This window comes from Scyliorhinus canicula, chromosome 13 (genome assembly GCF_902713615.1).
Source record: "Scyliorhinus canicula chromosome 13, sScyCan1.1, whole genome shotgun sequence".
NCBI lineage: Eukaryota > Metazoa > Chordata > Chondrichthyes > Carcharhiniformes > Scyliorhinidae > Scyliorhinus > Scyliorhinus canicula.
The window spans coordinates 1,434,831-1,461,278 of NC_052158.1; the positions used below are offsets into that span (position 1 = coordinate 1,434,831).

The 26,448-nt window shown below is 53.9% G+C and overlaps 1 protein-coding gene across 3 annotated transcripts in view; it reads right to left on the bottom strand.

The window, feature by feature from the left end:
• Positions 1-26,448, bottom strand: part of LOC119976718 — an 88,713-nt gene that overhangs the window by 26,380 nt on the left and 35,885 nt on the right. The window contains exons 1-6 of one of the 3 annotated variants that reach the window (XM_038817446.1): positions 16,513-16,674; positions 12,007-12,120; positions 11,810-11,911; positions 4,963-5,091; positions 1,088-1,168; positions 676-783 (exon numbers count right to left, since the gene is read on the bottom strand). In XM_038817446.1, the coding sequence (XP_038673374.1) occupies positions 676-783; positions 1,088-1,168; positions 4,963-5,091; positions 11,810-11,911; positions 12,007-12,120; positions 16,513-16,600 (622 nt within the window). In that variant the 5' untranslated portion in view covers positions 16,601-16,674. Of the gene's footprint in view, positions 1-675; positions 784-1,087; positions 1,169-4,962; positions 5,092-11,809; positions 11,912-12,006; positions 12,121-16,512; positions 16,676-26,448 lie in introns of those variants that run through there. The other 2 variants (XM_038817447.1, XM_038817445.1) reach the window with 2 other exon arrangements.

The window sequence follows — 26,448 nt, forward strand, 5'->3', positions numbered from 1 at the left end:
GAGTGGCTCGGACTGGGGTTAATGTGAGGGACCATGGGAGAGTGGCTCGGACAGGGGTTAATGTGAGGGGCCATGGGAGAGTGGCTCGGACTGGGGTTAATGTGAGGGGCCATGGGAGAGTGGCTCGGACAGGGGTTAATGTGAGGGACCATGGGAGAATGGCTCGGACAGGGGTTAATGTGAGGGGCCATGGGGGAGTGGCTCGGACTGGGGTTAATGTGAGGGGCCATGGGGGAGTGGCTCGGACAGGGGTTAATGTGAGGGGCCATGGGAGAGTGGCTCGGACAGGGGTTAATGTGAGGGACCATGGGGGAGTGGCTCGGACAGGGGTTAATGTGAGGGGCCATGGGGGAGTGGCTCGGACAGGGGTTAATGTGAGGGGCCATGGGGGGAGTGGCTCGGACTGGGGTTAATGTGAGGGACCATGGGAGAGTGGGCTCCGAAATTTCTGCAACCAAACCTCATGGACTCCTCACTCTTATCTCATGCAAAAGATGGGAACAGGTCCCGGGAACAAAACTTCAGCCCCATGTCTCCGTGAAGCAGTTCAAGCTAACATTGCTGTGTGTGCTTCAGGAGATAGAGGGAAACAAAATTACAATCAGATTGGAAAATTCTAACAGACATGAGGCAAAACTCTCCAGATCATAACTTTCTCGACAATGTATTACTTACAGTGCGAAATGAAGAAGGTGGCAAAGACAAACACAAGGAATATGTAGACGAGCACAGCCATCAAACCCCTCACAATTAGAAGTTGATGTGGATAACGGCAATATGTAACTGGGGAGAAATGAAATCGGAGTGACAGGCGGATTTGACAATACAGAGAAAAACAAGAGCAGGATCATATTTTGCTAAACTCTAGAAAATTGACCACCTTCATCAACATTAGGAGAGTCGGGGGTCACATCTGGATTATAGTGACATTGATGTTAAACAGAGTCTATACAGAGAGACGCAAACGTAGTTTGCAGGAGGTTCATGTGAGGAACCTGCAGATGTCCCTCTCTTTCAAAGGGAACTCATAACAAAACCCCATAATATTACCGCTTTATTGGGGAAATGATATTTAGCAATTACTCACCACTTTTTATCGATTGTTGAATTAGAGTAACTGAAATTGCCAGGCAAAGAATTTCACATATCAATATGATACAACGATGAACTGTCAGGAAAGAAACAATTTAAAATCAGAATTCGGGATTCTAACCTGACCAATTAAAAGCCCCAACCATTTATCAAATACATCGGGTTAAATGTTCCACAGACCGAAGAAAAATGATTTAAAAAGCTCTGCCTTACATTCATTGAGATGCCCAACAACACCAGGTTAAAGGCCAACAGGTTTGTTTGGAATCGCGAGCTTTTGGAGCACTGCTCCTTCCTCAGGTAAATTCACCGAAGGAGGGAGCTGTGCTCTGAAATCTAGTGATTCCAAACAAACCTGTTGGACTTTAACCTGTGTGGTAAACACCACTAGTAACACATTGCATGTATTACGGTACTGCCCATGTATTACAGGTACCACGGTAAATCCCTGCCTACTGGCCCCGCCCAGCAGGCGGCGTATAAAAGTGTGCGCTGTCCTGCGCTGCTCCCAGTCTTGTTCCAGCTGCAGGAGGCACAACATCTTGTGCAATAAAGCCTCGATTGTTTCACCATTTGCGTCTCGTGGTCATTGACGGTACATCAATTTATTACACAAGATTTTAAAAGATGGACTTCCTAGTCAAGCCTGATCACCTGCAGCTGAGCCCTCACGCAGCCAACGCCACGTCCACTTTCGACCACTGGCTAGTCTGCTTCGAAGGCTCCCTCAGAGCAGCCTCTGAAGAACCCTCGGACCCACAGAAGCTCCAAGTCCTCTACTCAGGGGTGAGCCCTGAAATTTTTCCCCACATCCAGGATGCGCCCACTTACTCCGAAGCGATGATGCTCCTAAAGGGACATTACGTCGGTGAATCAAGTGTACGCCAGACACCTCCTGGCTACTAGACGGCAACTCCCGGGGGAGACTCTGGACGATTTATTGCGGCCCTACAGATTCTGGGTAGGAACTGTGACTGCCAGAAATCCGGGGGTACTGTGTCGCGACCCTTACTGTCCAGGGAGTAGAGTTCAGCAACTTCCGGCTCTATGTCCTCCCCCATCTTTGCGCTGCCCTGTTACTGGGCCTTGATTTACAATGCCATCTCCAAAGCCTCACGCTGAAATCCCGTGGACCCCTGCCCTCCCCCCTCCCCTCCCCCACCCCCTCACCGTCTGCGGCCTCACGACCCTTAAGGTCGATCCACCTTCACTGTTTGCAAACCTCACCCCGGACTGCAAGCCCATCGCCACTAGGCGCAGACAGTACAGTGCGCAGGACAGGGCCTTTATCAAGTCGGAGGTCCAACGGCTTCTGCAGGAGGGGATCATTGAAGCCAGTAACAGCCCCTGGAGAGCTCAAGTAGTGGTAGCGAAGACCGAGGAGAAGCACTGGATGGTCATTGACTACAGTCAGACCATCAACTGGTACACGCAGCTCGATGCCTGTCTTGAAGACTTGAAGCCCGCCTGCCACCAGCTCCCCCATCTGCCCAGAGGACCGCCAATACACTGCGTTCGAAGCAGATGGCTGCCTCTATCATTTCCTTTGAGTTCCTCTCGGCGTCACCAATGGGGTCTCGGTCTTCCAGCGAGAGATGGACCGAATGGTTGACCAGTGCAGGCTGCGGGCCACCTTCCCGTACCTAGATAATGTCACCATCTACAGCCACGATCAGCAGGACCACGACGCCAACCTCCAAAAAATTCCTCCATACCGCCAAACTCCCTAACCTCACCAACAATAAGGAGAAATGCGTGTTCCGCACTAACCCCTTAGCCATCCTTGGCTACGTTGTGGAAAATGGAGTTCTAGGGCCCGACCCCGACTGCATGCGCCCCCTCCTGGAACTCCCCCTCCCTCACTGCCCCAAGACCCTGAAACGATGCCTGGGGTTTTTCTCCTATTACGCCCAGTGAGTCCCTAATTATGCGGGCAATGCCCGCCCACTCATCACGACCACAGTTTACCCCCTGACGGCTGAGGCCCGCCAGGCCTTCAACCACATCAAGGTGGACATCACCAAGGCCACGGTGCACACAGTCAACAAGTCTCTCCGCTTTCAGGTGGAGAGTGATGCATCAGACGTAGATCTGGCCACCACCCTCAACCAGGCGGGCAGACCCGTGGCATTCCTTTCCCGCACTCTCCATCCCTCCGAAATTCGGCACTCCTCTGTCGGAAATGAGGCCCAAGCCATTGTGGAAGCTGTGTGGCATTGGAGGCATTATCTGGCCGGTAGGAGATTCACTCCCCTCATTGGCCTTCAGCGGGGCAAGATCAAAAATGACAAGATCTTGAGGTGGAGGATCGAGTTCTCCAGGTATAACTATGAGAAGATCTTGTATTGCCCGGGGAAGCTCGTTGAGCCCCCTGATGCCCTATCCCGTGGTACATGTGCCAGCGCACAAGTGGACCGACTCTGGGCTCTGCACTATGACCTCTGCCACTCGGGGGTCAACCGGTTCTTCCATTTTGTCAAGGCCTGCAACCTGCCCAACTCCATTGAGGAGGTCAGGACCTCCATCAGGGACTGCCAAGTCTGCACAGAGTGCAAGCCGCACTTCTACCGGCCAGATAGAGCACACTTGGTGAAGGCCTCCCACCCCATTGAGCGCTTCAGCATGGACTTCAAAGGGCCCCTCCCCTCCACCGACCGCAACGTGTACTTCCTCAACATCATTGATGAGTACTCCCGGTTCCCCTTCGCCATCCCCTGCCCCGACATGACTGCTGCCACGGTAATCAAGGCCCTGCACAGCATCTTCACTCTGTTCGGTTTCCCCCACCTACATCCACAGCGATCGGGGATCCTCGTTCCTGAGCGATGAGCTGAGTCAGTTCCTGCCTACGTGGCACAGCCAGACGGGCGACAGGACACAGTCTCCCTCCGGCACCTGGCACCCGCTGGGTCCCCACTCACAACCCCCGCCCTGGTACTATTTCCCCCTCCCCCCTCCAATTGCCTCCCTCGCCCCTGCGCCGCCCACCCTCCCACCAGCGAACCTCACGGCGGCCCCCACCCCAGCAGCATCAGTCCCCTTACCGGATCCACTACGGGGTGACGAAGGAGAGGACAACAGGCTCCCAGAGTCGCTGATACCCACATCGCCGCCCACACCACCACCAGGACTGAGCCGATCAAGGCGAAGAGTCAAAGCCCCCGACAGACTCAACCTGTAACGTTGTTCTTCACCTCCGTCGGACTTTTATTTAAACAGGGGGTGAATGTGATAAACACCACTGTTAACACATTACATGTATTACGGTACTGCCTCTGTATTACAGGTACCACAGTAAATCCCAGCCTGCTGGCCCCGCCCAGCATGTGGTGTATAAAAGTGTGCGCTCTCCTGCGCTGCTCCCAGTCTGGTTTCAGCTGCAGGAGGCACAACATCTTGTGCAATAAAGCCTCTATTGTTTCACCATTTTGTCTCGTGGTCATTGACTGTACATCAGTATCATCCCCAATGCTGCTGGAGAGCCGCCCCCCCTCAGACTAACAGAGCTTGTTGTAGCTTCTACCCTCTGTGTGGAGATGCCTCCTCCCTCCGTAATTACCACTGTCACTCACCCTCATCTTAATGCCACGTCACGATCCCTGAGTGACCCTCCACCCTCACTCAACATTTACTTTCTGACACTCATCCGAAAGGCAGCAAATTGAAGGTGGTCCGTCAGTCACCTCCAGTTTAACAACGACAGAAGAGGCAGGGATATCAGCGACCTCCGCTCTGCCTGTTTGTAACCCCATCCATCTTGTCAGGTTAGACAATCCCCTCTAATCCAGGAGGAGCAGAGCCAACTCTAACAGTTTGGAGACAGAGAATAGACACATGTGCCCAGGCAGAAATATTATTCTTTAAACTTACTCTTCCTTGATAAAAATGATTGGAACTCGTCAGTATTCAGACCGAGAAAGAGGATGGAAATGTAGATGATCACTACTAAACTCAGGAAACATCCAAAGCCTGCGGTGATTTGGCACCATAGGGCGAAGCCTGTGAAAGGGAGGGAAGAGAAATGTTAGTGAAATAAGGGTTTGGTCACACCGTCCCTCACCCTCAATCCTCCAAACACCGATTCGCTTCAAGAAGATTGAACAATGGAGTGTAGGAGAAAGTCTTCCCCAGTCAAACACACATCTTATAATAAACCAATCGCAGTGTTAAAGGAACGCGTCGATCAGAGAGTGCTCAGAGAGGAGGGAGGGACTGAGGGAGGGGGGGGACCGAGGGAGGGAGGGAGGGACTGAGGGAGGGAGGGACTGAGGGAGGGAGGGACTGAGGGTGGGACTGAGGGAGGGAGGGACTGAGGGAGGGACTGAGGGAGGGAGGGGCTGAGGGAGGGAGGGGCTGAGGGAGGGAGGGACTGAGGGAGGGAGGGACTGAGGGAGGAAGGGACTGAGGGAGGGAGGGACTGAGGGAGGGAGGGACTGAGGGAGGGAGGGACTGAGGGAGGGAGGGAGGGACTGAGGAGGAAGGGACTGAGGGAGGGAGGGACTGAGGGAGGGGGGACTGAGGGAGGGAGGGACTGAGGGAGGAAGGGGCTGAGGGAGGGAGGGGCTGAGGGAGGGAGGGGCTGAGGGAGGGAGGGACTGAGGGATGGGGGGGACTGAGGGGAGGGAGGGAGGTTCACAGAGGGACTGAGGGGAGGGACTGAGGGAGGGAAGGGACTGAGGGGGGAGAGACTGAGGGAGGAGGATGAGGGAGGGGGACTGAGGAAGGGAGGGAGGGACTGAGGAGCAAGGGACTGAGGGAGGGAGGGACTGAGGGAGGGAGGGACTGAGGGAGGGAGGAACTGAGGGAGGAAGGGACTGAGGGAGGGAGGGAGGGAGGGGGAGGGAGGAACGGACTGAGGGAGGGAGGGACTGAGGGAGGAAGGGACTGAGGGAAGAAGGGACTGAGGGAGGAACGGGGCTGAGGGAGGGAGGACTGAGGGAGGAAGGGACTGAGGGAGGGAGGAACGGGGTGGGAAGAAGGGGCTGAGGAGGGAGGGGCTGAGGGAGGGAGGGACTGAGGGAGGGAGGGACTGAGGGAGGAAAGGACTGAGGGAGGAAGGGACTGAGGGAGGAACGGGGTGGGAAAAAGGGGCTGAGGGAGGAAGGGACTGAGGGAGGAACGGGGTGGGAGAAGGGGCTGAGGGAGGGAGGGACTGAGGGAGGAAGGGACTGAGGGAGGGAGGGACTGAGGGAGGAAGGGACTGAGGGAGGAACGGGGCGGAGGGAGGAAGGGACTGAGGGGGAGGGACTGAGGGAGGAAAGGGGCTGAGGGAGGAAGGGACTGAGGGAGGGAGGGACTGAGGGAGGGACGGGGCTGAGGAGGAAGGGACTGAGGGAGGGAGGGACTGAGGGAGGGAGGGACTGAGGGAGGAAGGGACTGAGGGAGGAACGGGCTGAGGGAGGAAGGGTGAGGGAGGGAGGAGGGACTGAGGGAGGGAGGGACTGAGGAGGGAGGGACTGAGGGAGGAAGGGACTGAGGGAGGAACGGGGCTGAGGGAGGAAGGGACTGAGGGAGGAAGGGACTGAGGGAGGAACGGGGCTGAGGGAGGAAGGGACTGAGGGAGGAAGGGACTGAGGAAGGGAGGGACTGAGGGAGGGAGGGACTGAGGGAGGGAGGGACTGAGGGAGGAAGGGACTGAGGGAAGAAGGGGCTGAGGGAGGAAGGGACTGAGGGAGGGAGGGACTGAGGGAGGAACGGGGCTGAGGGGAGGGGGACTGAGGGAGGGAGGGACTGAGGGAAGAAGGGGCTGAGGGAGGAAGGGACTGAGGGAGGAAGGGACTGAGGGAGGAACGGGGCTGAGGGAGGAAGGGACTGAGGGAGGGAGGGACTGAGGGAGGAACGGGGCTGAGGGAGGAAGGGACTGAGGGAGGGAGGGACTGAGGGAGGGAGGGACTGAGGGAGGAACGGGGTGGGAAGAAGGGGCTGAGAGAGGGAGGGAGGGACTGAGGGAGGAAGGGGCTGAGGGAGGGAGGGACTGAGGGAGGAAGGGGCTGAGGGAGGGAGGGGCTGAGGGAGGGGGCTGAGGGGGGAGGGGCTGAGGGAGGGAGGGACTGAGGGAAGGAGGGACTGAGGGAGGGACTGAGGGAGGGAGGGACTGAGGGAGGGAGGGACTGAGGGAGGGAGGGACTGAGGGAGGGAGGGGCTAAGGGAGGAAGGGACTGAGCGAGGGAGAGACTGAGGGAGGGAGGGATGAGGGAGGGAGGGACTGAGGGAGGGAGGGAGGGACTGAGGAGGAAGGGACTGAGGGAGGGAGGGACTGAGGGAGAGAGGGACTGAGGGAGGGAGGGACTGAGGGAGGAACGGGGCTGAGGGAGGGAGCGACTGAGGGAGGAAGGGACTGAGGGAGGAACGGGGCTGAGGGAGGAAGGGACTGAGGGAGGAAGGGACTGAGGGAGGAACGGGGCTCAGGGAGGAAGGGACTGAGGGAGGGAGGGACTGAGGGAGGAACGGGGCTGAGGGAGGAAGGGACTGAGGGAGGGAGGGACTGAGGGAGGGAGGGACTGAGGGAGGGAGGGACTGAGGGAGGAAGGGACTGAGGGAGGAACGGGGCGGAGGAAGGAAGGGTCTGAGGGAGGGAGGGACTGAGGGAGGGAGGGACTGAGGGAGGGAGGGACTGAGGGAGGAAGGGACTGAGGGAGGAACGGGGCTGAGGGAGGAAGGGACTGAGGGAGGAAGGGACTGAGGAAGGGAGGGACTGAGGGGAGGGAGGGACTGAGGGAGGGAGGGACGAGGGAGGAAGGGCTGAGGGAAGAAGGGGCTGAGGGAGGAAGGGACTGAGGGAGGGAGGGGACGGAGAGGAGGAACGGGGCTGAGGGAGGAAGGGACTGAGGGAGGGAGGGACTGAGGGAAGAAGGGACTGAGGGAGGAAGGGACTGAGGGAGGAACGGGGCTGGAGGAAGGGACTGAGGGAGGGAGGGACTGAGGAAGGGAGGGACTGAGGGAGGAACGGGGTGGGAAGAAGGGGCTGAGGGAGGGAGGGAGGGACTGAGGGAGGAGGGGCTGAGGGAGGGAGGGGACTGAGGGAGGAAGGGGCTGAGGGAGGGAGGGGCTGAGGGAGGGAGGGGCTGAGGGAGGGAGGGGCTGAGGGAGGGAGGGACTGAGTGAAGGAGGGACTGAGGGAGGGACTGAGGGAGGGAGGGACTGAGGGAGGGAGGGACTGAGGGAGGGAGGGACTGAGGGAGGAACGGGGCTGAGGGAGGTAGGGACTGAGGGAGGAAGGGACTGAGGGAGGGAGGAACGGGGTGGGAAGAAGGGGCTGAGGGAGGGAGGGGCTGAGGGAGGGAGGGGACTGAGGGAGGGAGGGACTGAGGGAGGAAGGGACTGAGGGAGGAAGGGACTGAGGGAGGAACGGGGTGGGAAGAAGGGGCTGAGGGAGGAAGGGACTGAGGGAGGAACGGGGTGGGAAGAAGGGGCTGAGGGAGGGAGGGACTGAGGGAGGAAGGGACTGAGGGAGGGAGGGACTGAGGGAGGAAGGGACTGAGGGAGGAACGGGGTTGAGGGAGGAAGGGACTGAGGGAGGAAGGGACTGAGGGAGGAACGCGGGCTGAGGGAGGAAGAGACTGAGGGAGGGAGGGACTGAGGGAGGAACGGGGCTGAGGGAGGAAGGGACTGAGGGAGGGAGGAGGGATGAGGGAGGGAGGGATGAGGGAGGAAGGGACTGAGGGAGGAACGGGGCTGAGGGAGGAGGGGACTGAGGGAGGGAGGGACTGAGGGAGGAAGGGACTGAGGGAGGGAGGGACTGAGGGGGGAGGGACTGAGGGAGGAAGGGACTGAGGGAGGAACGGGGCTGAGGGAGGAAGGGACTGAGGGAGGAAGGGACTGAGGGAGGGAGGGACTGAGGGAGGGAGGGACTGAGGGAGGAAGGGACTGAGGGAGGAAGGGACGAGGGAAGAAGGGGCTGAGGGAGGAAGGGACTGGGAGGGAGGGACTGAGGGAGGGAGGGACTGAGGGAGGAAGGGACTGAGGGAGGAAGGGACTGAGGGAAGAAGGGGCTGAGGGAGGAAGGGACTGAGGGAGGGAGGGACTGAGGGAGGAACGGGGCTGAGGGAGGAAGGGACTGAGGAGGAAGGGACTGAGGGAGGAACGGGGCTGAGGGAGGAAGGGACTGAGGGAGGGAGGGACTGAGGGAGGAAGGGGGCTGAGGGAGGAAGGGACTGAGGGAGGGAGGGACTGAGGGAGGAACGGGGTGGGAAGAAGGGGCTGAGGGAGGGAGGGAGGGACTGAGGGAGGGAGGGACTGAGAGAGGGAGGGACTGAGGGAGGAAGGGGCTGAGGGAGGGAGGGACTGAGGGAAGAAGGGGCTGAGGGAGGGAGGGACTGAGGGAGGAAGGGACTGAGGGAGGGAGGGACTGAGGGAGGAAGGGGCTGAGGGAGGGAGGGACTGAGGGAAGAAGGGGCTGAGGGAGGAAGGGACTGAGGGAGGAAGGGACTGAGGGAGGAACGGGGCTGAGGGAGGAAGGGACTGAGGGAGGGAGGGACTGAGGGAGGAACGGGGCTGAGGGAGGGAGGGACTGAGGGAGGAACGGGGCTGAGGGAGGAAGGGACTGAGGGAGGGAGGGACTGAGGGAGGAACGGGGTGGGAAGAAGGGGCTGAGGGAGGGAGGGAGGGACTGAGGGAGGGAGGGACTGAGGGAGGGAGGGACTGAGGGCGGGAGGGACTGAGGGAGGAAGGGACTGAGGGAGGGAGGGACTGAGGGAGGGAGGGACTGAGGGAGGGAGGGACTGAGGGAGGAACGGGGCTGAGGGAGGGAGGGACTGAGGGAGGAACGGGGCTGAGGGAGGAAGGGACTGAGGGAGTAACGGGGCTAAGGGAGGGAGGGACTGAGGGAGGGAGGGACTGAGGGAGGAAGGGACTGAGGGAGGGAGGGAGGGACTGAGGAGGAAGGGACTGAGGGAGGGAGGGACTGAGGGAGGAACGGGGTGGGAAGAAGGGGCTGAGGGAGGGTGGGACTGAGGGAGGGAGGAACGGGGTGGGAAGAAGGGACTGAGGGAGGGAGGGACTGTGGGAGGGACTGAGGGAGGGAGGGACTGAGGGAGGAAGGGACTGAGGGAGGAAGGGACTGAGGGAGGAAGGGACTGTGGGAGGAACGGGGCTGAGGGAGGAAGGGACTGAGGGAGGGAGGGACTGAGGGAGGAACGGGGCTGAGGGAGGAAGGGACTGAGGGAGGGAGGGACTGAGGAGGAACGGGGCTGAGGGAGGGAGGGACTGAGGGAGGGAGGGACTGAGGGATGAAGGGACTGAGGGAGGAAGAGACTGAGGGATGAAGGGACTGAGGGAGGAAGGGACTGAGGGAGGAACGGGGCTGAGGGAGGAAGGGACTGAGGGAGGGAGGGACTGAGGGAGGAACGGGGTGGGAAGAAGGGGTGAGAGAGTTTGATGGGAGGAGGAGGATGTGACGGAAGAAGGGATGCGAGGAGGTGGTGAGTGAGAGGAGTGGGAGGAGGGGTTGATGAGGGAGTGGGTGAGGCGTGTGAATGGAGGGTGAGGGAGATGAGTGGAAGGAGGGGGTGAGGCAGATTATTGGGAGGAGGGGATGAGAGAGGAGGGGGAGCAGGTGAAGGAAGAATGGGAGAGGCAGGTTAATGACAGGAGGGGGTGAGGGAGGAGGGGCTGAGGAGGGGATGGGTGAGGGTAGAGTAGGTGAGGCAGGTTAATGACAGGAGGGGGTGAGGGAGGAGGTGCTGAGGAGGGGATGGGTGAGGGTAGAATAGGTGAGGGAGGTTAATGACAGGAGGGGGTGAGGGAGGAGGGGCTGAGGACGGGATGGGTGAGGGTAGAATAGGTGAGGGAGGTTAATGACAGGAGGGAGTGAGGGAGATGGGGCTGAGGGAGTTGAGTGGCGAAGGGGTGAGGAGATGAGGGTTGAGGGGGTGAGTGAGCCAAGTGGGAGGGGGAGGGGGGAGAGGAGAGAGGGGAGTGGGAATAGAAATGAAGCGACCTGAGGAAAATGTTTTTCACACAGTGAGTTGGTTGGTGCTGACTGACTGGGTGATGTGGTGGAGGAAGATTGAATTGAGACTTCTGAAAGAGAATTGGATCATTATCTGAAGGGAAAATATTTCCTGGGGAACAGACTTGGGCAAACAGATGGGCTGAATGGTCTCAGTCTGTGCTGAGCAGAGATCCTTAGAATCCCTGCAGTCCAGGAGCCCATTCGGCCCATCAGGTCTGCACCGACCCTCCTACCTCAGTCCACTCCCCTGCCCTGCCCCTGTAACTCCGCACAATGATCATGGCCAATCCACCTAACCTACGCATGTTTGGACTGTGGGAGGAAACCGGAGCACCCGGAAGAAACCCACGCAGACACAGGAGAACGTGCAGACTCCGCACAGTCACCTGAGGCCGCAATCGAACCCGGGTCCCTGGCGTGTGAGGCATCAGTGCAAACCACTGCGCAACCCTATGATGAATGAGATTTATTGGCTGAAGTCACACGGGTGAGAATTGTAATATATTTGGACAGTATTTACCCAAATTTAACAGCCCTGAGGTGCGCCTGCTCCTCACGGGAAGGTCCAGCACAATGTTTATCTGTTAAAGGGGCAATATCTTTCTTCCCCTCTGTGGTATGGACCCCCACAACCTCTCCATGCAGCTTGAATGACAGCCCATCAATGTTGCCCGTCGATTGTGTTCAATTTGATGACAGGAACCACAGGCGGGTATCTGACTGTAGTGAGTGTGCGTTCAGACATCAGTAAAACAGGTCACTTACCCAACTCGAACACAGACAGAAGACAGGCAATCAACAGGCTGATGATGGACACAAGTTGAAAGATCACAAAAACGGTGGTTAGTTCCTGCTGCCGGCCGGGATCTGTAAATCCCAAAATGGGAAAAGCAAATGTCAGCAAATGACGATTTGATCTAGGAATAGCCTGACCATTTAACCTGCTTTTTGTTCATGAATACCTTGGGTTTTCTTTAAGCTAATGATTATGATCACTGCTGCTATGAAGGTGGTCAAACCGCTGACTAAAGCAACGATAGACGTCAACGCAACACAGATAAGAATGAAGAGAATATCTGAAATATGAAAATAACATCAATTTATTCCAGTGCATCAGACATAGAATCCCGACAGTGTACAAGGCCTGGGCCCATCGAGTCTGCACTGACTTTCTGAAAGAGCACTTGGCCCAACCCCCCGTCCCATCCACACAACCCCACCTAACCGTTGAGCTCTAAGGGACAATTTAGCACGGCCAATCCACCTAACCTGCACATCTTTGGACTGTGGGAGGAAACCGGAGCACCCGGAGGAAACCCACGCAGACATGGGGAGAACGTGCAGACTCCGCACAGACAGTGACCCAAGGTCGGAATTGAACTCAGGTCCCCGGCACTGTGAGGCAGTAGTGCTAACCACTGCGCTCCCCCTCACTGTCCGATGTCTTTCTTCAGCCGACTGCTCTCTTCTTCATTATCAATTCCGCGGACAATTTCAAACCATCTGCAAACTTCCTCATCAAATCTTCCAAATTCAAGTCAAAATTACTGATATACCACAAGCTGCAAGGAACCAACACTGTGCCCTGCAGAAGCCAGCTTGCAGCTACAGGAACACCCATCGCCCATTACCCACTGCTTCCATTCCCTGAGACAATGTCCGACCCAACTTGCCCCTTTGACTTGGATACCGCGAGTTTTTACTGTTAAATCTGTTTTTACTGTCACTTGGGGCTGTCTGCTACACGGTGTGTTTCGTTTAGTGCAATCACAGAAAGATCTGTGTGAATCTCTGCAAGCTAAAGAATGTTCATTTGGTGATTTCAACGTGGTAACTGTTCTCAGTGGTGAATTTAAACCTGATGTCTTTCTGTAAAAAGGTTCTTTCTGTCTTATGGATGTTACAAGAAAGGATTAAGAGTTACTTACAGAGTACTGTATTCTTTGGGGGATTTATTGGTGTTGATAGTTGTTAAGATGTTTACTGTGGGTTTATAAAGTGTTAACTGGATTCATAAATAAACATGGTTTTAATTTAAACGTACTTTAGTTCTCTCTTGCACTACACCTGCAGAGTGGGCCCATGTGCTCCCCATAACCACAATCTAGTAAAAGTTGTGGGTCAGGTGAGTTTCATGATACACTCTGGGGTTCTCTAAACCCTGGCCCAGAACACCTGCCTAAACTAAAACCGTCTGCACGTACGGAGTCCGTATCCTTCCATTCCCACCCTATTCATAGATTTGTCTAGATGCCCCTGAAATGCCGCTATCGTAGCTGCTCCCATCACCTCCCCAGACAGCACCTTCTATATATTTACCACCCTCTGTGTTAAAAACTTGCCTCGCACATCTGTTCAAAACTTTTCAGCGCGCACTTTAACCCTTTGTCCCCTTGTACTTGACTCTCCTACCCTAGGAAAGAGCATCTGACTATCCATCGTGTCCAGGCCACTCATAATCTTGTAGATCTTGCTCGTGGAAGACACGTCTGGTATACACAGGCCGAGTGGGATATTTTTAAACAGACACTGGAAGGAGTGACTAGGTGAGGCAGAAGGAAGAGAGCCTGTTAGAAAGCAGAGAGTAATTTGGGGTCTTGCTCTTGTAATGTTACTGATTAGGTCAGTTGGAGCAGTTCCTGCTCCTGAGTTTGATGTATTAGACGCTTGCTAAATCTCTGCTGATTTTAGTTATTTCACAGCATAAATCATAACACCTGCAATCTTTATTTCAGTCTTCATTGGAGCCATAACAAAAGACAGCATATAACACCACATCTCTTTTACTGTATCAGACTGATTATTTACCGAGACCAATCAGAATCTACGGCCAGGGCAGCACGGTGGCGCAGTGGTTAGCACTGCTGCCTCACGGCGCCGAGGTCCCGGGTTCGATCCCGGCTCTGGGTCACTGCCCGTGTAGAGTTTGCACATTCTCCCCGTGTCTGCGTGGGTTTCACCCCCACACCCCAAAGGTGTGCCGGGTAGGTGGATTGGCCACGCTAAATTGCCCCTTAATTGGGAAAAATACGTTGGGTACTCTAAGTTTATTTTTTATAAAAGAAACTACGGCCAGGAACCTCACACTGTATCAGACTGATTATTTACCCAGTACAGTCAGAATATACGGCCATGTGCCTCACACTGTATCAGACTGATTATTTACCCAGTACAGTCAGAATATACGGCCATGTGCCTCACACTGTATCAGACTGATTATTTACCCAGTACAGTCAGAATATACGGCCATGTCCCTCACACTGTTTCGGGCTGAGTATTTACCCAGTACAGTCAGAATATACGGCCATGTCCCTCACACTGTTTCGGGCTGAGTATTTACCCAGTACAGTCAGAATATACGGCCATGTCCCTCACACTGTATCGGGCTGAGTATTTACCCAGTACAGTCAGAATATAATCTCATGTCCCTCACACTGTATCAGACTGATTATTTACCCAGTACAGTCAGAATATAATCCCACATCCCTCACACTGTATCACTGTGACCATTTACCCAGTACAGTCAGAATATAATCCCATATCCCTCACACTGTATCAGACTGTGACCATTTACCCAGTACAGTCAGAATATAATCCAATGTCCCTCACACTGTATCAGACAGTAACCATTTACCGAGTACAGTCAGAATATAATCCCACATCCCTCACACTGTATCAGACTGTGACCATTTACCCAGTACAGTCAGAATATAATCCAATGTCCCTCACACTGTATCAGACAGTAACCATTTACCGAGTACAGTCAGAATATAATCCCACATCCCTCACACTGTATCAAACAGTAACCATTTACCGAGTACAGTCAGAATATAATCCCATATCCCTCACACTGTATCAGACTGTGACCATTTACCCACTACAGTCAGAATATAATCCCATATCCCTCACACTGTATCAGACTGTGACTATTTACCCACTACAGTCAGAATATAATCCCATGTCCCTCACACTGTATCAGACTGTGACCATTTACCCAGTACAGTCAGAATATAATCCCATATCCCTCACACTGTATCAGACAGTAACCATTTACCGAGTACAGTCAGAATATAATCCCATATCCCTCACACTGTATCAGACAGTAACCATTTACCCAGTACAGTCAGAATATAATCCCATATCCCTCACACTGTATCACTGTGACCATTTACCCAGTTCAGTCAGAATATAATCCCATGTCCCTCACACTGTATCACTGTGACCATTTACCCAGTACAGTCAGAATATAATCCCATGTCCCTCACACTGTATCAGACAGTAACCATTTACCCAGTACAGTCAGAATATAATCCCATGTCCCTCACACTGCATCAGACAGTAACCATTTACCCAGAACAGTCAGAATATAATCCCATGTCCCTCACACTGTATCACTGTGACCATTTACCCAGTACAGTCAGAATATAATCCCATATCCCTCACGCTGTATCAGACAGTAACCATTTACCCAGTAGTCAGAATATAATCCCATATCCCTCACACTGTATCACTGTGACCATTTATCCAGTAGTCAGAATATAATCCCATGTCGCTCACACTGTATCAGACTGTGACCATTTACCCAGTAGTCAGAATATAATCCCATGTCCCTCACACTGTATCACTGTGACCATTTACCCAGTACAGTCAGAATATAATCCCATGTCCCTCACACTGTATCAGACAGTAACCATTTACCCAGTACAGTCAGAATATATTCCCATGTCCCTCACACTGTATCAGACAGTAACCATTTACCCAGTACAGTCAGAATATAATCCCATATCCCTCACACTGTATCAGACAGTAACCATTTACCCAGTAGTCAGAATATAATCCCATGTCCCTCACACTGTATCAGACAGTAACCATTTACCCAGTACAGTCAGAATATAATCCAATGTCCCTCACACTGTATCAGACAGTAACCATTTACCCAGTACAGTCAGAATATAATCCCATATCCCTCACACTGTATCAGACAGTAACCATTTACCCAGTAGTCAGAATATAATCCCATGTCCCTCACACTGCATCAGACTGTGACCATTTACCCAGTACAGTCAGAATATAATCCCATGTCCCTCACACTGTATCAGACTGTGACTATTTACCCAGTACAGTCAGAATATAATCCCATGTCCCTCACACTGCATCAGACAGTAACCATTTACCCAGTACAGTCAGAATATAATCCCATATCCCTCACACTGTATCACTGTGACCATTTACCCAGTACAGTCAGAATATAATCCCATGTCCCTCACGCTGTATCACTGTGACCATTTACCCAGTACAGTCAGAATATAATCCCATGTCCCTCACACTGTATCAGACAGTAACCATTTACCCAGTACAGTCAGAATATAATCCCATGTCCCTCACACTGTATCAGACAGTAACCATTTACCCAGTAGTCAGAATATAATCCCATGTCCCTCACACTGTATCAGACGATGAATTCCTACCTTCCGATGTGAGGAAATATGAGTTTCTGTTTGTGCTGACCTCGTTTTTCACGATGCAGGTATACATTCCGCAATGTTTGACTTCCATGTCTTCAATATAGATTGTGCTGGATTCGCCTACCGTCTGAAATCGTTGGCTCTCCAAAAATTTGTCATCTTTCAGCCACAGCAATGCTGCTTGCTTTCCCCTTCCCCACCAAGCAAATCAGCTGGACATGACCTGCCGTGTACATAGGCATCTGAACAATCTGTGGGACTCGCAACTTCTCTAGGGAAAAGGGAAGTCACAAAGGTATCAAACCCAAACGGCCGCCAATTGTCCAAATATGTCAGAGGCTCAGTGTTTCTTTACAGGGACGGGTGATCAATAATAAAAGGAAGCGGCAGATTTGCAGAATAATTACTTTCTGTTAGTCTTAACGGTGGAGGAAGAGGATAATGTACCTCCCGGGGCAGAGAAACGAAACAATTCAGAAACTGGCAAAAAGTTAAGATAAGTAAGAAAACTGTATGAGGAGAGATGCCGACACTGATAACTGACGAAATGTTACTGGGGCTCCAAGGGTGAGGACAGGAGGAACTACTGCACAAACTAGGCTTTGATTTCCTGTAGTTATAGACGATTAAAGGGCGATTCCACCACCTAGTATCCAACTGCTTGATTCTGAGATTGGCTGCTGAGAAAGGGCAAGTGCTCTCATTTGCCTCAAATGATCATAGAATCATGGCATTTACAGTGCAGAAGGAGGCCATTCGGCCCATCGAGTCTGCACCAGCTCTTGGAAAGAGGACACCACTTAATCCCACACACAGCCCTATCCCTGTAACCCAGCAACTCCACCCATCCCCTTGACACTAAGGGCAATTTATCACGGCCAATCCACCTAACCTGCACGTCTTTGGACGGTGGCAGGAAAGGTGAGATGGTGTCCTCTGCTTCTAGTTTTTCCTACAAGTGGAAACATCCTCTCCACGTCCACTCTATCCAGGCCTCGCAGTATCCTGTAAGTTTCAATAAGATCCCTCCCTCATCCTTCTAAACTCCAACGAGTACAGACCCAGAGTCCTCAACCGATCCTCATACGACAAGCTCTTCATTCCAGGGATCATTCTTGTGAACCTCCTCTGGACCCTTTCCAAGGCCCCAGCACATCCTTCCTTAGATACGGGGCCCAAAATTGCTCACAGTACTCCAAATGGGGTCTGACCAGAGCCTTATACAGCCTCAGAAGTACATCACTGATCTTGTATTCTAGCCCTCTCTACATGAATGCTAACATTGCATTTGCCTTCCTAACTGCCGACTGAACCTGCACGTTAACCTTCAGAGAATCGTGAACAACATGGGGTTTGTTATTTTGCGTTGCAGACAACAAGTTACCATCAACTGTTGGTGGGGGAGGGGGGGTTTGGGGGGGGGGGGGGGGGCACGGATGTTGCAGGGTTTATTGCATTGTCTAGTTCTGTTTTATAAAATGTTAAAATGCTAAAAATTTGAATAAAAATACTTAAAAAGAAAATAAACTCTGGGACAGTGTATAAGTAATCAGAGTAATGAATGAGCTCTAAAGGTGAAATATAGGAATCAACTACGTAGAGAGTACCAACGGTAAATGAGGCTAAATTACATTAAGGAAAATAATAGGATACAGAAATAAGAGAATAATTAACAGAGGGAATAGCAATGAACTTTGGGAAATAAAGCTGCTGTAGCAATGGTAGAGGCAGATATTGGTTCTGAGAGTCAGCTACTAGTCTCACTCACCCTGGACTTTGAGAAGAAAAGTGCGTACCCGCATTTGAAAGGGTTCATGTTGGAAACAAAGCCCTTGATACATGCCGCTGTCTTGCACTCGAAGCTTCTTCATGGAGATCGATCCAGAATTTATGTGAAACGTCACTCGGGACTTGAAGTACGCACCGAATTGTAAAGCGCTCGGAGAAGATTGAAACTCCACAACAACAAGATTATGATATTCACTGTAGTATCGCCACACTGTCAGGAAGGAATTGGTGCTGTTGAGTTTCAGCTGGATGGAGGAGCCTACAACTAGGATTATTTCCACTGGTTCTTCTATGACGGTCTCATCTAAAACAAAATGGAGAGCGCGTAAGAAAGTTGCACGATAATACGGGGCTGGATTTTGCGTTTGGGAGACGGGGGGGGCCTGGGTGTACTTGTGCACGAGTCACAGAAGGTTGGTCTGCAGGTGCAACAAGTAATTAGGAAGGCAAATGGAATTTTGTCCTTCGTTGCGAAGGGGATTGAGTTTAAAAGCAGAGAGGTAATGTTGCAGTTGTACAAGGTGCTGGTGAGGCCACACCTGGAGTACTGTGGTGCAGTTTTGGTCTCCACGCTTGAGAAAGATGTGCTAGCACTAGAGGGGGTGCAGAGGAGGTTCACTAGGCTGATTCCGGAGTTGAGGGGGTTATCGTATGAGGAGAGGCTGAGGAGATTGGGATTATATTCACCGGAATTCAGAAGGTTGAGGGGGGATCTAACAGAAACATATAACATTTTGAAGGGAATGGATAAGATAGAAGTAGAAAGGGTTTTTCCACTGGTAGGTGAAAGTAGGACAAGAGGGCAGAGCCTCAAGATTAGGGGGAGCAGATTTAGGACTGAATCAAGGAGGAACTTCTTCACCCAGAGGGTGGGTAAAGTATGGAATTCCCTACCGAAAGGAGTAGTAGACGCTACTTCATTGAATATATTTAAAGATAGGGTAGATGTTTTATTGATGGAATTACGGGATATGGCGAGAATGTGGGTAAGTGGTTCTGAGACCACGAATAGATCAGCCATGATCTTATAGAATGGCGGAGCAGGCTCAAAGGGCCGGACGGTCTACTTCTGCTCCTAGTTCTTATGTTCTTTGACCTTCCTTCTCCTATAGTACGTGAGATGAGTGTTGCCGTAACTGCTTTCGAACGTTTGCCCGAAGCTCCGTCTGTTATCACTGAGACCTTCTCTGGCCTGATTTTCATTGTGGCCCTTGTTGATTCCTTTTTGTTTGACTCCCTCACTCGCTATCGAACCAGCCCACACCCACGGTCACCAGCCTTTCGCGGCTGATCGGCCTGGCGTACCGTCCCAATCACCGACAGGCGATGCACCGTAATCTCAGCACGAGGGCTCTGCTTCCATACCAGCTCTTTAATTAAACACTGTGATGTCAGAGCTTTCCTGCACAGAGCGCTTCATTATCGACACTCTCCAAACAGACTATTCGCAATGTCATGCCTGCATCTAATCTTGCTGCTATGCTTTTAGATCAGCACTAAACACGTCATGTTATTATACTGATAGAGCAGGAATCTGCCGTCCTTACCTGGTCTGGCCCACATGTGAACAGCAAATACTTGCCAGTGACGCATGCATCCCATCGAAGTGAAATGAAGACTGGATGTCCTGACACACTTCCCTTCTAGTGATGCCATGATCCTATTGTCATGTGAATGTCCCTTTAAGAAAGGTTTGGTTTGACCACATGGCCTTCAGCATGGCTTCAGTGATGTCATTTGTGGGTGGAGCTGGGCTGTGGCTGTCAGGTGAGAGGGGATTTGGTGTTTCGGTTTCATTTTTGTTTCAGTTGGTTTGGACTGCAGGAGAGGCAATGTGTTAAGCTGGAGGAAGTTGCAGGGGATAGGGTGGAAGTGAGGGGTTAAGTGGGTTGGTGCAGACTCGATGAGCCGAATGGTCTCCTTCAGTACTGTATGTTCTATGTTCTAAGTGAGATTACAGTGTGCCGGGCCACGCCCTTGATAGGGGTTTTGGTTTATTGGATTTTGTTATTGAATTGGAACAACTAAGGGGGGGATTCATTAACAGTTATATACATAAGATTACTGTAGCTGCTGTGTTTTGTTCACATAAATTCTTGCTGTGTTTTATGTATATTTAACTACATTCTTATAATAAACTTTGGGCGAGATTCTCCCAAAACAGGAGAAATCGTAAAGCTGCCGTAAAACCCGGGCGGGTTTTACGGCAGCGCGCCCCTTCCCGACGGGGGACCGATTCTGGTCCCCGGTCGGGGCTAGCAGCCCGACGCCGTAGGCTCCGGCAAGACGGGCTTAACGAAAATCGTTAAGCCCGCTTACCGGAGTTAGCGCCGGCTGACGCGTCATATGACGTCAGCCGCGCATGCGCAGTTTGGAAGACTCCAACCCGCGCATGCGCGGGTGACGTCATCACGTTTTTGCGCGAAGCCCGCGCATGCGCGGGCCGGGTTGCCCCTCAGCCGCCCCGCGAATGGATACTGCGGGGCGGCAGAAGGACAAGTAGTGCGCGGGCATCGGGCCCGCTGCCCGCGATCGGTGCCCACCGATCGCGGGCCCATGGCACCCTTGGCACGGCCGTGGTACTGCCGTGCCAATCGGTGCCGTGGTTATTAATAGCGAGTTGGTGACGCCGTTTTTACGAACGACAAGACCAGGTGTGTTTGCCGTTCGTGAAAACGGCGGAAAGGGCTGGGACTTCGGCCCATCTAACAGCTGTGAATCGCTGCCGGCCGTAAAAAAACGGCGGCAGCGATTCGGGTCGGGACTTCGGCGGGGGGGTGGGAGAATAGCGGGAGGGCGGGAAAAATGTCGGGAAGGCCCTCCCGCTATTCTCCCACCCGTCGTGGGGGGCGGAGAATTTCGCCCTTTGTTTTGATAAAAGTCCCTAGGAAGTCTGATGAATCATACCTGAAGTGAAGGCTCGTGTGCCCAATCTTAGCCAAATTCAACATCAACGTTATAGGTCAGGTGAGTTTCATAATACACTTTGGAGTTAAGCCCTGGCCCACAGCATTTCAATGGGATCCTTCACCTTAGTCCCAATCTGACAGGATCATACACAACATCAGAAACCCTGCCTGTCTGCTTGTGCAAGGTCTCAGCGACAGATTGAGAAACATGGGCGTCGGACTTAACATAGAACATAGAACAGTACAGCACAGAACAGGCCCTTCGGCCCTCAATGTTGTGCCGAGCCATGATCACCCTACTCAAACCCACGTATCCACTCTATACCCGTAACCCAAAACCCCCCCCACTTAACCTTACTTTTATTAGGACACTACGGGCAATTTAGCATGGCCAATCCACCTAACCCGCACATCTTTGGACTGTGGGAGGAAACCGGAGCACCCGGAGGAAACCCACGCAGACAGGGGGAGGACGTGCAGACTCCGCACGGACAGTGACCCAGCCGGGAACCGAACCCGGGACCCTGGAGCTGTGAAGCATTTATGCTAACCACCATGCTACCCTGCTGCCCATTTTCACGTGTTCCCTCCGATTGGTGCAGTGCATCCATATTTCTTTGGCAGAGGAGATCCACAAGCAGGGTGCCCTCACCTCACCCGCTGGCTCACCCTATCTGCTGACTGCCGTGAAGTCCTGCACTTGTTGAAAAGCCTGCGCGGGGGCGGAGGAGGGACTGACAGGTTTATCTCCGAGCGCATGACCCTTTCCAGGTGGATGAACCAAAAGATCTTTCTTATCCAGGTGATCCTGTGGGATCCTTTTCACCGTCTGGCCGGAATGATTTAGAAAATCACCCCTCATTTTTGCTGAAGGTTTTCACCTCCACTAACAGCTCCCGTGCCTGACGGCAGCTGGCATTTCTTTAGCTGTTACTCCCCTGTTCATTGTTCAACCTACGAAAGCAGAACACGCCTAGCCGCTGACGGGGGGGCCTGTGTTTAAAGTACTTGAGTAAGTTCAGTGTTTCCTTATGAATCTCACTCCCCCGGTCCAGACAGTGTCCTTCGGCACGGACCCAAGCTGTGGTATGAATACTTCCCAAACTTCCCCCCCTTTCTTTTGGCATCAAGTCAGTGAATGCGGAGTTGTATCTCTCTCTCACAGATTTGTCACAGGAGAAAGAATGTGGAGGCGAGACAGGGTGAAACAAACCAGCATGGGGGGAACGATGAAAACACCTTGCACAGCAGGCAGTAGACGGGTAGTTTGGAATTTCTAAGTGACTGAACAAGGCAAAGCAAAGCACATTGAGGTGTAGAAGCAAATATCAAACCACCACTTGGTACTAGAGTTTGCTGAGAAAAAGAGACATGCTGTCAAAGCTTTTCATTGTGCACTTATCAGGCCAGATGCAACAACAAATCTGAAGGGAACAATTTATACTGCATGAGGAAAGGGCTGCTGATTGGTTGGCAAGTTGGCGCTGATTGGTCCAGGCGTTGCCATGGTGATTGCAACAGGGAACAATCATCCTGGTTATTTTGTTTTTTTCAAAAAAGGTGCAATGTCTGGACGTGTTCCTTTAGCCTGCAGAGGACAGGTCCCGGAGTGTGAATATATGGAGCATCTAGCAAGCGTACGCAAGCTATATTGTCAAACTACTCGAATGGTTGTAAGTGTAAAGCTTAGCACACTCAGGCTTGTTCAGCGAGTGCAGCGAAGAATCTAATGTTGGAATTATATTCTGAGGTTTGCAATTGCGGACAATAACTCCCTTGTGCTGTGCGGGGCGGCACGGTGGCACAGTGGTTAGCACTGTTGCTTCACAGCTCCGGGGTCCCAGGTTCGATTCCCGGCTTGGGTCACTGACTGTGCGGAGTCTGCACATTCTCCCCGTGTCTGCGTGGGTTTCCTCCGGGTGCTCCCGTTTCCTCCCACAAGAGGTGCACTGTTAAGTAATTTGGACATTGTGAATTCTCCCTCTGTGTACCCGAACAGGCGCTGGAGTGTGGTGACTAGGGGCTTTTCACAGTAACATCATTGCAGTGTTAATGTAAACCTACTTCTGACAATAAAGATGATTATTATAAATTGTTGTTCCTTTTGAAATTTGGCTACCCCATGTCGATCCTGATGAGTGTAAGATGAAAAGCTTCAACAGGATGTCTCTTTTCCAGCAATACTCAAGGAGATATCACTGTTTGGCAGGAATGTCTCATGCCTATCAAGATATGAGTTCTCTCCACCTCAGTGTGGGCCACGAACACCGCTTACACCTACTTATATCTCTTGTCAAGCCGTGAGTGGTTGCCTCGCGTTTTACAGAGTCCTGGTGAATGTGACTTCCCTCCAGTTCTGATCCCTGGAATAGGACAGACCCATTCTTCCTGCTCGGGCCTGATGTCCCGCCATCGGATTGGAAAGCTGGTGTTTCGTTCCCTGCGGTCATGTACTCCCACAGCATCACATCATCACCGTGAACCCCTCGTCCGGGAAACCGGGAGTGCAGCGTAGGGGAATGTTCGTCAGCAAACGTAGATCCTCCTGTGCAACCTGAAGCAACGACAGTGGTTGAGTTTCACAGCACGACAAGACGTGGCAGCCGTAACAATATCTTATTACCCAGAGGCTTTGGGAAAGGGCAGCGTGGGACAATAACAACATTGAAAAGTCAGCAAGGAGCAGAACAAAGGGAACAAGGCTGCTTCCTCGGAGAAGGGTCCTTTCTCTAGTCACACCTCCCACATGGATATGAACGAAGGGGAAATCTTCAACACGCTGGCTACACGGTTGTGGGAAGGAGCTTTGATGATACACGCAAAGGTATTGCCAAGCTGTGTGTACCTTGTCGAGCCTGCTTTGTGTCCTCCCAGGGAAGGATGGGGCGTTGTGTTCTAACTGTAGTGGTTGTGATGTGCCCTTTGCAGACTGTCTGACCTTACAGAGGGGGTGGGGGAGGTGTCGTTTATTCACAGCAACCCCGCCAACCCTGCTCCAATGTGGCTTGTGGGCCATGATGCAGATGTGACTGTTTGCAGAAGCCAGGTGGGCAAAAAGGCTCCTGTCACAGGCCCAGGTAGACACGTTTACCCTTTGGCCGTACTCTCTATGGGACAGGTGGTTGAAGCAGACTTGAAGCAGAGTGCTCAGCAATTATAAACGTACAGGCAGCTAATATTAACAAAACGGTAAAGCTGCCCAGGAAAGTCACTGACTGCGTGGAGCAAAGTAAAACTGGCAGCTTTCAGAGTTTGTGGGAGGAGCAGATTGGGATATAAAACAACACGTGTGTGAGCTGAGATTGAAATGTTCAGACAGCGAAGCACTGGGAGTGAGCAGAACACTGCCAACTGCCTCAGCTACTATTCTTCCCCGTTCTGTCCCTCCCTCACACCCCACTCCCTCACCCTCCCTCACACCCCCCTCCCTCACATCCCCCTCCCTCACACCCCCCTCTCTCACATCCCCCTCCCTCACATCCCTCACCCTCCCTCACCCTCCCTCACACCCCCCTCCCTCACATCCCCCTCCCTCACATACCTCCCCCTCCCTCACATCCCCCTTCCTCACATCCCCCTCCCTCACCCTCCCTCACACCCCTCCCCATCCCTCACCCTCCCTCACATCCCCCTCCCTCACATCCCCCTCCCCATCCCTCACCCTCCCTCACATCCCCCTCCCTCACATCCCCCTCCCTCACACCCCTCCCCATCCCTCACCCTCCCTCACACCCCCCTGCCTCACATTCCCCTCCCTCACAGCCCCCTCCCTCACATCCCCCTCCCTCACATCCCCCTCCCTCACAATCCCCTCCCTCACATCCCCCCTCCTCCATCCCCCTCCCTCATACCCCCTCCCTCACATCCCCTCCCCCCATCCCCCCTCCCTCACATCCACCTTCCTCACAGCCCCCTCCCTCACATCCCCCCTCCCTCACATACCTCCCCCTCCCTCACATCCCCTCCCTCACATCCCCCCTCCCTCACCACCCCGCTCCCTCACATCCCCCTCCCTCACATCCCTCCCCCCCTCACACCCCCCTCCCTCACATCCCTCACCCTCCCTCACACCCCCCTCCCTCACACCCCTCCCCATCCCTCACCCTCCCTCACATCCCTCACCCTCCCCCTCACATCCCTCACCCTCCCTCACCCCCCTCACCCCCCCCTCCCTCACACCCCTCCCCATCCCTCACCCTCCCTCACATGCCCCTCCCTCACATCCCCCCTCCCTCACCCCCTCCCATCCCTCACCCTCCCTCACATCCCCCTCCCTCACATCCCCCTCCCTCACACCCCCCTCCCTCACATCCCCCCCCTCACAACCCTCCTCCCTCACACCCCCCCCACATCCCCTCCCTCCACCCCCTCCCACATCCCACCCCCCTCACATCCCCCTCCCTCACACCCCCCTCCCTCACACCCCCCTCCCTCCATCCCCCCTCCCTCACACCCCCCCTCCCTCACATCCCCCTCCCTCACACCCCCCCCCTCACATCCCTCCCTCACACCCCTCCCCTCCCTCACATCCCCCTCCCCCACATCCCCCTCCCTCACATCCCCCTCCCTCACATCCCCCTCCCTCACATCCCTCACCCTCCCTCACAGCCCCCTCCCTCACATCCCCCTCCCTCACCCTCCCTCACCCTCCCTCACACCCCCCTCCCTCACCCTCCCTCACATCCCCCTCCCTCACATCCCTCCCCCTCCCCCACATCCCCCCCCCTCCCTCACATCCCCCCTCCCTCACATCCCCCTTCCTCACATCCCTCACCCTCCCTCACACCCCCCTCCCTCACATCCCCCTCCCTCACGCCCCCCTCCCTCACACCCCCTCCGCCACATCCCCCTCCCTCACATCACCCTCCCTCCCCCTCCCTCACATCCCTCACCCTCCCCCACATCACTCCCCCTCCCTCACACCCCCCTCCCTCACATCCCTCACCCTCCCTCACATCCCCCTCCCTCACATCCCTCACCCTCCCTCACATCCCCCTCCCTCACATCCCTCACCCTCCCTCACATCCCCTCCCTCACATCCCTCACTCTCCCTCACATCTCCCTCCCTCACACCCCTCCTTCACACCCCCTTCACATCCCCCTCACATCCCCCTCACATCCCCCTCACACAGCCCCGCTCCCTCACACAGCCCCGCCCACTCACACAGCCCCGCCCCCTTACACAGCCCCGCCCCCTCACACAGCCCCGCCCCCTCACATCCCCTCCCTCACATCCCTCCCT